Raw genomic sequence first — 12,635 nt, 5'->3', positions numbered from 1 at the left:
GACCTTCCAAAATGAGGAGGCTACTCAGGTCTCAGCAAGGGGAGGGTCAAGAGGGGCTGGCTCCTGGGGGAGCACTGCCCTGCTCTCCCCTGTGAGCCGTGTTGCTGGTGTAAGGGGGCAGCTAGAGGGGGTGGAACGGTGTGTTTTCTGCAGCTGGCTGGTCCTGAAGGACCTATCAGCCATCTCCTCTACCCTGTTGGCATTTTTCTTTAATCTGAGCTGAGGTCAGTTGAACAGACTGTATTTGGACTAAGCTGCTCCTTAGAGCCCAACTGGTAAAAATAAGTACCCGTCAAAAAGCACCTAAAAACACAGGTAGAATAAGATGATAAAAATAGGTCTCAATCCCACCCTCCCATAAACAGCAATACCTAATCACACATGACGACTACTCCTGTCAAGTTAAAAGCCCCCTCCCCAAACTACTGCCTCCAAAGAGGCTGCCTATTAGATTGGTCTTCCTGGCTATGAAAAAGGGTGAGACTTGGATAGCTGTTCTCTATGGCCCTCTACCCTCCTGTCTCTCTGCCCCCTGCCCCCTCACACCTCCTCAGCCCACCCAGGAAGTTCTGGCTCCACAGGTTTAAAGAGAAATGTGCTGAGCAACTTTATACACCTTTCCCGAGAAAAGTGGACATTAAGGTAGATTGCTCTCTTAGACACGCACAAGGAAGCCATCACATCTCTCTTTTACCTACAAAAGGGAGGGGGAGGGGGAGGGGGAGGGGGAGGGGGTGGGAGCATCTGCTGACTGGTGTTTGTATGTGCTCTCTTATATCCACATCACGTGCATATCTGTAGGGACAAAAGCCTGCTCATGGTTTGGGGGTCCTATCCTTAGGCTACGATGACAGCGACACTCCTCGTAGAAAAAGAGAAAAAGCAATCTAAGGCAAACTAGCACCCAGTCCATCAAGTTCATCCTATAGAGAGAAAAGCTGGGGGCTGGAGTGACGGCTCAGAGGTTAAGAGCACTAACTGCTCTTCCTTCCAAAGGTCCTGAGTTCAAATCCCAGCAACCACATGGTGGCTCACAACTATCTACAATGTGATCTGATGCCCTCTTTTGGCCTGCAGGTCTACATGTAGGCATAACTCTGTATACATAATAATAAATAAATCTTTTAAAAAAGAGAGAGAGAGGGGGCTGGAGAGATGGCTCAGAGGTTAAGAGCACTGACTGCCCTTCCAAAGGTCATGAGTTCAATTCCCAGAGACCACATGTTGGCTTACAACCATCTATAATGAGATATTTTATACATAATAAAAGAGAGAGAGAGAGAGAGAGAGAGAGAGAGAGAGAGAAGCTGTTCACTGGTGACCTAATACAACCACCAAGGGACCTTTCAAGAACGTTATGTTGTTCAAGGTTAAGGCAGCCCATAGGCCAGCTTCATTCCTCTTCATAGCACAGAGACAGAGATACCCACAGTTCCTAGTGATCGCTAACACTATGATGGCCCACATATTTTAGAAATTTTTCTCTCTATGGTAGAGTGAATAAGAGTACAGGCTCTGAGATGTAATAAGTAGTTTGCTGTTTTCTACAGTATGCCTGGGGTACGTTTAGCTCTCTAAGTCTCTTTCCTCCTGTGGAGATTGGAGTCATGATACTTACTTCCTAGAAACCTTGAGAGTTCTGAATTAAATAATGAATGTGGCACTTCCAATGCAGTGCCCAGTTTTTGGAGGGACTCAGCCGCCGGTTCCCTGCTCTCCTGTGCATCTGCCTTGCCCAACTCTGCTTTTCCATCTTCCTCACCAGACACCCTAAGCAAAGATCGGGCGCCCTAATGGAGCCAGACGATAACGGAGGAGGCTCGCCAGGCTCCTCATTCCCATCCCGCGAGGCGCTGTGTTTGTTTGTCTCTTTGTTTCTAGGTAGGTTTTGCCCCGCTTACTGTCTGCTTGATTGCATTCTGGAGGACATGCAAGGCACTGAGAAAGACCATCTATAGTCTCCTATAGGCACAGGCCAGAAAGCCATGGTGGCACATGCCTTCAACTCCAGCACTTAGGAGGCAGAAGCAGGTGGCAATCTATGAGTTCAAGGCCAGATTGGCCTATGTGTTGAGTTTCAGGCATGCTAGGGCTGTGGAACAAGACCCTGTCCTAAAACCAAAAACCTCAAATGTAAGGAACAATTGTCTCTGTTTGGTTAGGGAAGGTTTCCCAAAAGTGACACATTTTAAGCGTTTTGAAGGCACTGAGGGTGAAGGACGGAAGGGGAAGAGTTCAGGGTCTGGATCGGGTGCTTCAGAGTCTCCTGTCCTCTGAGGCCTCCTTCACTGGTCCAGCAGACCTGAGCACAGGGTTGGGTCATTAGTGGCCTCACCTCACTGGATCGGAGAACTCCGAAGAATGGGTAGAGGAAGGCAGGCACGAGGGCTGCAGCTCCCAGAGGCACCGCCTCGGACACCCAGTACACCGCAGTCACAAGCAACACGTAAGCACACGCTGCCTCCTGGAAGGGGAGAAAAGAGATGCTTAGTTACTGGGACAGCCGTTGCCATGGAGAGTCCAAAGGACCTAGGACCCAGGACCAAGGCAATAGACACTTAGACCCCATGAGGATGCTAGGATACAGTCCTGGGAGATGTTATGCTGATGTCAGCAGAGTAGCCATCCATTGTGGGTGAAAAGATGGCTGCTCCCTGGAAGGACCCGTGTTGTGCACGTGGTTGGCTCACTTTCCATATGGATCCTGGGCTTTGATACAGTCCCATGTTTGATGATTCTTAAAGCTATTACAGTGTGCAGGGAGATGATTGACCTTGAGCACAGCATTTGGGGCCAGGCTCACTAACTATAAAGGCGGGAGTTTAAAGCTTTAATTGTGCATGATTTGGGTCAAGTTGTTGAGATACTGGAGGTTCTTGGTAGGGGGACTAGAGGAAGTCAGATCAGTGTGTGTATGATTGGGTCCTATGTGGGGTCTGGAGGCAGCCATCGTAAACACCAACCTAGGTCTGCATCTGGTATGCATCCCTTGAAAGGAAGCAGGTTGGTAAGAAGTGAGATTTAAAAATAATCCACAAGGTGGCTTCCATACTGTCTTCTCATGGCCTCTGGCGAGGGCCTCTAGCTCAGGGCTCTTGTAGGGAGACCAGCAAGGCCTTGAATCCACCCTGACTCTAGCCTCAGTGGATTTATATCTGGTGTCACATTTAAATTTTTCCTTGAAATATAAGCAGGCTTTGCTTAGAGTAAAGTTACATTCTCTTGCTTTTAACTGGATATTCAAACAGTTTAATTCAGCAGGTTTTTTTTTTTTTTTCTTTTGTTTTTCAGGGCCAGGGTCTTGCTAGGTGTCAGGGCTGGCTTCAAGCTCATGGGTTTCAACTGAGCCTCCTGAGTCACCCTCTGGCGTAGCTAGGACTAGAGGCTTGCACCACTCCATTTGGCTTAGATGGTAATCCGATGAACTGTTGGGCAAGGGCTGTTGCTATTTTCCCCTTCGGTTCTCAGCCTGAGCTTATCCCATGTATCAGCAGTGAGTGGGGGCACTCTTCCCGGGGTGCGGGGTTGTCTGGTGTAGATTGTAAGGGACATGCAGCAATCCCCAGACTGTGAGGGCTTATTTTAAAGGAAGGAGAGCAGACTTGTCGTTTCTCTGCCTGGGCTCTATTTACACTTGGGATGGGCTCCTTCTTTGCTCTTGGGTCTTCCTATGTGGTGCGCTGTGCCTGGTAGCAATCCTTTGCCTCTTCTCTCTTATCTCTCCGTAGCCCTCCTCCCTCCTGCCGAGTTCTGACAATGCCAGAAGGTGCTCATTGTCCTTGGGGACCATGACCATGGCCTGATGCCATAGAAACATCCTTCTACAGATGCTATCTATTTGTGTGAGATGGGAGGGTGGGGAATCTGGAAATTTTCCAGTATTTTCCTCAACTCACTAAAACCTACACTGTGTGGCAGGTAAATAAACACAGTGTCTTTATCAAAACCCCACCCTTCTTAGCCTTGGCTTCTGGCAATGCTGATTGTGTGAAAGGGCACAAGGAGTGGTCTCAAGGATGGTTAGGAAGTTACGCTTGGGGGAGGTCACTGTCCAAGGTCTTAAAAGTTGTAACAGTCTGAGCTGCACAAAGGATAATTACATGGAGAATATAAGCCAGTTGTGACCTCAGTGTTCCCACAGGGTGCAGGTTGGCCTGGCCTCAGTCAGCTTGCCCTTCGAGAAACCTGATGAATCTCATTCTGTTCCTGGGCTGGGGCAGGGCAGCACGGGGCTTTCAGCCAGCTTTGCCGGAAGGGATCTGGGTCCTCTGGATAGCCATGGATTCTGGCAGGTCGGGGCTAGGAAATGGGCAGTGAGTTCACTGTTGACTGTTGGTTTCCACTGAGATGTCCTCTAGGACCAGAGGACCAGATGAAAGATAAAACGATTGGAATTGCTGATAACATGATAGAATCGATGACTTTTGGAAAAGAAGGCGGTTTAGAGAAATGGCCTCCTCGTTGTAGACACACAGTCCTAGCCCATTTTTTCTCTTTTGTGGCAGAGAGATGGGAGGAATGGTTTTAATTCTAGGTTAAGATAAAGGGGCAGAATGTTGTCTGTCCTTCAGTAGGATGCCTTTATCCTGGCTACTTTACAGGGCCCCAATTTAAGTGACAAAAGGAGAGAGAGAGAGAGAGGGGGAGAGAGAGAGAGAGAGAGAGAGAGAGAGAGAGAGAGAGAGAGAGAGAGAGAGAGAGAGAGAGCGCACAACAGAGCAAGGGAGACCAATTTCCTTTCAGCTCCACACCATTTGATTTGAACTGGGAAGAGGTGAGTTAGGTAGGCAGAGATAATGTTTTCAGCTGTAAATACCATAAGGATAACTCATGGAGCACCTGTCTCCTGCAGTGTTAAGAACAGGGTCGATCACTATTGTTTCTGTCTGGCTTTCTTTAGAGGAAGGATGACAGGCATCTCTAGAGCATCTTTCGTCTGAGTCTCAGTTTGCCCACAGAGTCCATGTTATTTCCTTCTACCCTTTCCCAGCCCTCTCCACCTTCAGGCGACTATGGATTCAGATGCCCCTGGGGCTTCTATAGAGTTCCTTGCTCAAGTCTTGTGCCTGCGCATATGCTAACATGTCTCTCCTCCCTCCCTCCCTCCCTCCCTCCCTCCCTCCGTTTCCCCCCCCCTCCGTGTGTGTGTGTGTGTGTGTGTGTGTGTGTGTGTGTGTGTGTTGCTCTGGAAACCCAGGCCCCACCCACATAAGCATCCAGGTCAGGAATTCCTTTAATAGACAGTGTTTCTTTTTGTCCCAGCATAAAATTAGAACTGCAACCAGGCATGGGAAGAGGATTGTGAGTTTGAGGCTTAGCCTGGGCAACATGGCAAAACACTGTCAACAGAACAGAACCGAAACCCAACAAAGAAAACAAAACAATCAAACAAGCAACACAAATGGCAAGTTTTCAAAGGGGCATTCCCTGTGAAGGTAGCTTCCTACCTCAACTTGAGCTTAGGTTCCCTTTCCCAGAAATTCACCATCTCTCTCTCTCAGTTACACCTCACCCAAACCATACTAGAAGGGGCTTGAAGTCTCTTGTCACAAGTGCCTGAGGGGCACTTTGAAGAATCTCATTTGGAAGGTTGGGGACACTGAAGTGTTCAGATGAATGTCCTTTGTGGTGATTCTCTCTGCTGGGGGTCAAGTCTAGGGCCTCTTGTATGCTAAGCAAGTACTATACTGTAGCAGGCAGCAACTACAACTTCAAGCCCTACCTTCTTCTTCTGTAAGGTCACGGAGTCTAGACTTCGGGCAAGGAAAGAGGAAAAGTCATTTTGACAGCTCCTAAAATGTGGCTGTGGCTTGCCACTGGGAAGAATCTGCAAACTGTAAGCTAAGGGCTCCCCGCTCAGATACTCGGCCGTGTCTCCCAGGTGTAGCCCAGAACACACAAACCCACCTAAGAATTCCAAGGACTTTAATATCCGAATCTCAGCACTGGGTGCAAGGGGTGGAAGAAAGCCAAGAGATATAAGCAGCGTTATGCACCTAGTTTGTGTCACCTGTGGACACTGGTCAAGATCCCCAAAGATGAAGTTGGGGGGGGGGTAGGGGGGGTGAGAGGGCAGACAGGACTTCCTAATACTGCTCTATAGAAGATGGTAATGTGTCTCTCATAGGACTTTTCTTAAATTAGCCTGACATTGAGGAAAAAAATACCGTGAAAAGAAAATTCAAAAGCAATCAGGTCTACTTAGACAAAGCAGAAAATTAACTGTTATGCAGCCCAGAAAAACAAAACAAAACAAAACAAAACATGTCATTGGCAGCTACTGTCTGCTAACCCCAGACACCAGAGTCCGTTGGTGCTTTTTTGTTACCCTGGAGTTTTTATTTAGCTAAAGACTTAAATCCACTTGTATTTAACAAGACCACAATAATCCCCTCTATTTAACTTTTTAAAGTTAATCTTGGTTACCCAGTCCCCCAGGGAACCCTATGGGAGGTGTTCTTGTAGCTAGCTTGCCTAGCTTTTTTTTTTTTTTTTTTTTTTTTCTCAAAAGGTATCAAGGACAGTGGCAGCTGGAGGGGGAGCTATACCTCCCCCGACAGGTGAGGAGAGAGCAGGGGAGGGAGAGGAAGGAGCCATGAAGGTCCAAGAGGGCAACTGAATGCAAATAAAACTTTAGCTCTTTTGTTCCCAAACTCCTGCTTTAAAATTAGGTCTAGCGTTCTGGGGCTTGCGGTTCTGTTATCTTGTTGCTTTGGGTCTGTTCTCTTAAGAGCAGAGAAGAAAACACAGAAGACATGGATAATCTGAGGGCTGTAAGCGTGAGACTGGAGTAACAACAGGCCAAGCTGCGCTCTCAACCCTTCCCATAGGTCTGCAGGATGGTGTTCATAGGTCCATAGGTCCATTAGGCCCAGGATGGCCATTTTCATATTCTGGTTGTCAGAGACCACTATGACCCTATGGCAGACCCTGGACAGGCTTGTCCCAGTCTCAACCATTTCATGGTTGACAGGGAAGGGTGTTTTGGATCTCAATTGCTCTCCCATAAATATAGCCACAAGTTGAGAATAGGGGCTGCCCAGCCTGCCCTTTCCATGGGTTCATCCACAGCTCCTGTGCTTTCTGCAACACAACAGTTATTTCAGCTAGGGTCGGTCTCCCACTCTATGGGGGCCCAGAATTGGGGGGAACCCATCTTGAGACAGGAATGGAACCGGAAGAAAGTACTTTAGCACTTTGGTCTCTTCCAGAAGAGTGTGAAGGTTCTATCCAAGTCACAACGAAGTCTTTTCGGGGTGCCCCGCAAGCATTCCACTCCCTTCAGACCTCCCTCCTTTGCTCCCTCACTCCCACAGACGCCCTGACGGGTGGGCAGGCTGCCACTTACGCTGGTGGGGTAGATGGTGGGCAACGGCAGCAGCAGCAGCGGCACACAGATGACCAATAGCAGCTTTCTCGCTTGGAGAAGGGCCTGCAGCAAGCCCATGGTGGACCCGTCTGGATTGAGCCCTCGATGGCGTTCTCGTTCTCCTCTACTCCACGCTATGCTCCGCTCTCCGTCCAGGAAGACGCCTCACACCTTTCCTGGCTTCCAAGAGTCAGTCTTCTTCGGTCTCGGGAGCAGAAAAGCAGGGTGGCTGTACCCAGTTTCCACAGAAAGCTGGGCTCCTTGCCTTCTGCCTTAGGTAGGGTTGAGCAGCATAGTGTTGTGGCCATGGACAAGCAGCTGGAAAAGGATTACACACCGGGCCGGTGGGTTCTCTCTCTGTGGTTACCAGGAGGGCGGCCTCATTCTAGAAGTCCGCAAAAAGCCCTCACAAGCAATGAGCTCGCAGCTGCTGGTCAGCCTTGGAGAATCAGTTAAAGCTTTAAAAAAAAGAAAAAGAGTTGCTTTACTTCTTTCTGGTGACCTGGGCAGCTGCTGCTTTACCTCCGACCTGCCTGACTGTTGGTAAAAATCTGGTAGCCCCTTCCCTTAAAACAAGCACCAGTGTTAGTCTGAGACCTCAGATTGGGCGGGTGGGTTGGTCTCTCAGGACCTGACACCTTAACTCTATTTAGATTTCTTCCCTTCAAATTGGGCTCCTACTTAGAGTTTTCCCGGAGTCTGGACTTCGCAAAGCAGGCGTGAAGAATCTCCAAGACATTCCTTTTTGTTTCAGGACTAAAACTTGCTCTGAGGCCCACCTTTAACTTTTCTGAGCCAATGGGAAGCGGGCACAGGGCAGTGGTTCCGCCCATTTCTCAAAGCCTATCAGCAAGTTGAAAAGAATGAGCCAGCATAGCATCTGAAGGCAGCCCTTGAACGGTCACAGCAGGGGCCTGCTGATTTGGCAGAACCCAGGCGGCTTTCTAAGCTTGTTTTTCCATTTCTCAAGCATCCCAGGGGTCGGATGTTGGTCAGCACCCTGAGCAGAGTCCCCTTTCCCTAGCACCGTCGCACAGTTTCCTAGCACAGGGCCGGCCCAGCTTTCCTGGGAGAGTCAGTCACTTGCCCACCACCTCAGGAGGACGACACATTTGGTGGCAGGGAGAATATGGACATTAATTCAGGATACGTGTGTCCTGGACTGAACAGTATTAAGGCTTTCTGTCAGGCAAAGTTTGCTTCTTGGACACTTGCAGGGTGGTGAAAGGTCAGAGCCAGCAGGAAGAATGAGCCTGGAGGAAAGACCCTGGGATGCTTGGGAAGAAGGGAAAGGCTCCCCTCTGCTCTGGAAAAGTCTAGATGCTAGTTGGTGTGGGTGTTCACGCACCTTTCTGAGGTTCTTTACCAAAAAAGGAAACAGGATGCTTTCCTTCATGGGGACACAGGGAGGAGGCACAACGCAGGACCACACTGACTGCGGGGACAAGGCTAAGCAGTAGTGACACCTCGAATTTCTCCTGCTTACAGATTTCCAGAAGTGGTTAGCTTCTTCTTCTTTTTTTTTTTTCTTCTTCCACTTTTAGAAAGGACATGTAGATTTGGAAGAAGATGAAGAAGAAGAAGAAGAAGAAGAAGAAGAAGAAGAAGAAGAAGAAGAAGAAGAAGAAGAAGAAAAAGAGAGAGAGAGAGAGAGAGAGAGAGAGAGAGAGAGAGAGAGAGAGAGAGAGAGATGGTTCTTGGCCAGATCACCTTGACCTGGGAGCTTCGGAACCAGAACTTGGAGATCCATATTCTTTTGAATTCACAGGATTTGAGCATCTTGTAAGCTCTGCAGCTTGAAGTGGCCCCTGGACTAAAAGCAGAGTACCCAGAGAAGTGGCCCCACAAAACCAGTTCTCCTTGATTTTCAGGGCCAGCGAAACCAGGGCCAGATCTTTGAAGTCACCCAGCTGTTGTGCAATGACTCATCACTACCTGCATGTCAAAGACAGGCTAGCTAGCTACTGCATGCTGGCCTCATGCTTGAGGTGGGTTAGAAACGCAGAATACACAAGACCACATGCCTGTGATGTTTTTGTTACAGAGATGAGAGAGATTGGCTAATCATAAACAGCTGCAGAAATGAATGCCTCCTGTCAAACCCAGGAGCCTCTTCAAATTCCTCCAGTGAGTTTAGTAATATGATTGGGCCATTTGCATTACACCATAGGTGAAATAACATGAAGCAAGGCAAGTTGCAAGGTAGGGCCAGTAGCTCCCCTGGACTACCAGTGCTAAGGAGTGTGGGGTGGACCCCGTGTGGAAAATGGTATCTAAAGAAATCAGACTCTTAAAAATATTTATTTTGCATTTTTGAGACAGAGTGTCATTCTTTAGGCCAGGTTGGCTTGGAACATACTATGTAGCTCAGGCTGACCCCCAACTCATGGGGGATCCCGTGCTAGCAGCCCCCTCGAGTTCTGAGAATACACACGTGTGAACCACCACGGCCTGCTAAATAGTCAAACTCTCAGGAAAAGTAGAAAAAGTTGCCTTAGTGTGGGGAGAAACAGGAAGAGGGTTGTTGAAAGGTCACAGAGTCATCATGGCTTGTCAAGATGGAAACGCTTGGGAAGACTGTCACACATCAATGCGCAGGGCTGCTGGCATGGCTCGGTAGCAGAGCACTTGCCCAGTGGGCAGCAAGTCCTGGGTTTGAGCTCTACCTCTTGACAAAAAGAGTAAGAAAGGGGGCTGGAGAGATGGCTCAGTGGTTAAGAGCACTGCCTCTTCTTCCAAAGGACCCGGATTCAATTCCCAGCACCCACATGGCAGACCACAACTGTCTGTAACTCTGAGATCTGACACTTTCACACATATGCACATAGATTAAAACTAAATAAAATATTTTTTTTTCTTTCTTTTTTTTTTTTTTTTGGTTTTTTTTTTCGAGACAGGGTTTCTCTGTGTTAGCCTTGGCCATCCTGGACTCACTTTGTAGACCAGGCTGGCCTCGAACTCACAGCGATCCGCCTGCCTCTGCCTCCCGAGTGCTGGGATTAAAGGCGTGCGCCACCACGCCCGGCTAATAAAATATTTTTTAAAAAAAGAGTAAGAAAGTGCCATGAGGTGTTTGTATATTTCAAAACAGCGTTGGTAGCAAGTTGCATGTTGTGTGCTTTTTAAGTATTATGAAAGGAGAGGATATGAAAGGTATTAAGGTGGGCTAGGGCAGCCATGCTAGGCTCCTGTCTGTGAGCACAGCAGATGCTGAGACTCAGAGCCAAACATTGGGCGAGGCGTAGGGGGTGGAAAAGTGGGGGGAAGGATAGAAGGACCTGGAGGTGACAGGAGCTCCACAAGACTAACATAGTCAACTAACCAAGGCCCAGAGGGGCTTGCTGAGACTGAAGCACCAACCAAGGACCATGCATGGACTGGACCTAGGCCCCTTACCCAGATGCAGCCGATGTGTAGCTCAGGATTCATGTGTGTCCTCTAGTAAGGGGAGTGGGGGCTGTCTCTGACGAGGACTCTGTTGCCTGCTTTTTGATTGCTCCCCCCTGGCAGGGCTGCCTTGCCAGGCCACAGGGGAAGAGGATGAACTCAGTCCTGATGTGATTTGATGAGCTGAGGTGGGTGGGTGGGGCTCCCCCTTTCTGAGGAATAAGAGAGGGGGAATGGGGGAAGAAGGAGGGAGGGGGACCGGGAGGAGAGGAGAGAGGGGGCTATGAGTTGCATGTAAAATGAATAAAAAAAAAAATGGGCTAGAAAAGTGGGGGCCATTATTATAACGTCACTTAGCTGGCATTTCATTGTATACCACCCTGCCTGATGACATGCCTTTGACTGAACGATTCTAGCCATGATTCTTTCATTAGATTCAGGTGAGGCGGCTGAGCAACACAGCATCAGCTATGACAGGTTCGTCATCATAACACCAGAGATGCAGATGGCTATGTGCATCCCAATTACATGGGAAGTTTCCAGACAGCGTGGAAATGACAGAAAGGGTTCTGTGAGTCACAGGCAAGTCTCCCTGGCCAACCCCATCCCTCAAAACTCTGTGAGCAAACATGACTGTCATGTGCAGGGTGGGTAGTAAGAAGGCGAAACAGGAGGGGCTGGATCGAACCTGTCTCCTCTATGGTCCACTGAGCAAAGAGTGGGGTTATTATTTGGGGGAGGGGTTATTTTGTTGGGCAGTAACATAATAGTTGATTTTATGTATCAGTGAAATCAATGTTATGAAACCTTTTGTGGTTAAAATTAATTAATTTGTCCTCATTCAGATTAAAGTGATGTTTAAGAATTTAGCTGCTTTGAAAATGAAGTCTTTGTTTATCTTTAAAAGGTCATGTCCTTTTTGCATTTTTTAGTCATTGATTGCTAGATAAATTCAGGCCCCAATTTATGAATATAAAGTGCCTTTAATGTGTGTGTGTGTGTGTCTGTCTGTCTGGTGTATGTGTGTGGGTGTGGGGTGTGTGTGGGATGTATGTATGTGTATATGTGTGGCATGTGTGTGTGTGTGTGTGTCTGTGTGTGTGTGTATATGTATGTGGTGTGTGTGTGTGTGTGTGTGTGTGTGTTGTGTGTGTGTGTGTGTGTGTGTGCGCGCACACACGTGTTCATATTCTGGGTGAATGAATAACCACTGATCTCAATGTTCCTTGGGATGCTTTTCCTCCTCACACATCTCCAGCCCCCCTCCCTGGAGTTGTCACTTGTACAGCATGGTGAGCAGCCAGCCCACAGGTGGGTCTTCTACCAGGCACTTGAGTATAGGGATGAATCTGGTGGAGTCTCCAGGGGGAGGCAAATCTATGTTAAGGGTTTTACACAGGATCTAGGAGCTGAGGTATTGCTGGTCCCCCACTCTCTCCACATTCAGGAAAATGCACAGAGTAAAGGTTGGCTATGGATTATGGGCCCATCTCTGCAATATAGAACTGTGTCTGCATGCTCACTATTGCTATATCTGGAGGGGCCAAAGGGAACAGTATGCATAGCGTGAGATATACAGAGGGGAGCAGAGAGGGCACTATAAGAGGCTGGAGATGAGTAGATCTCGAAAATATTCATAACTGAGCCAAACTGTTAGAACAACAGAGACACCAAGTATAATAGAAAAAAAAAAAAAAAAAAAAAAGAGGCAAGCAGAGCACCTGTCAAAGAGAACATGTAATGTGCAAACGAGGAAAACTGAGCAAAAAGCAGTTTTCAGGGAGATGACTTAGTGGGTAGAACATTTGCTAGCCAAGCATGAAGACTTGAGTTCAGATTCCCAACACCCCACGGAAAAATAGAGATGTGGCTACAAACT

At 48.2% G+C, this 12,635-nt stretch overlaps 1 protein-coding gene across 1 annotated transcript in view; it reads right to left on the bottom strand.

Annotated features, from left to right (window-relative positions):
- The window catches only part of Slc13a4 (solute carrier family 13 member 4), a 39,138-nt gene extending 31,301 nt beyond the window's left edge, over positions 1–7,837 (bottom strand). The window contains 4 exon segments of the mRNA XM_051151736.1: positions 2,336–2,494; positions 3,761–3,848; positions 3,850–3,886; positions 7,327–7,837. Of these exon segments, the coding sequence (XP_051007693.1) occupies positions 2,336–2,494; positions 3,761–3,848; positions 3,850–3,886; positions 7,327–7,447 (405 nt within the window). The 5' untranslated portion in view covers positions 7,448–7,837.
- Between the last annotated feature and the right edge of the window lie 4,798 nt (positions 7,838–12,635).

This window comes from Acomys russatus, chromosome 10 (genome assembly GCF_903995435.1).
Source record: "Acomys russatus chromosome 10, mAcoRus1.1, whole genome shotgun sequence".
Taxonomy (NCBI): Eukaryota; Metazoa; Chordata; class Mammalia; order Rodentia; family Muridae; genus Acomys; species Acomys russatus.
Note: the sequence above shows the minus strand (reverse complement) of the source record. Positions and strands in the feature narration are given on the sequence as shown.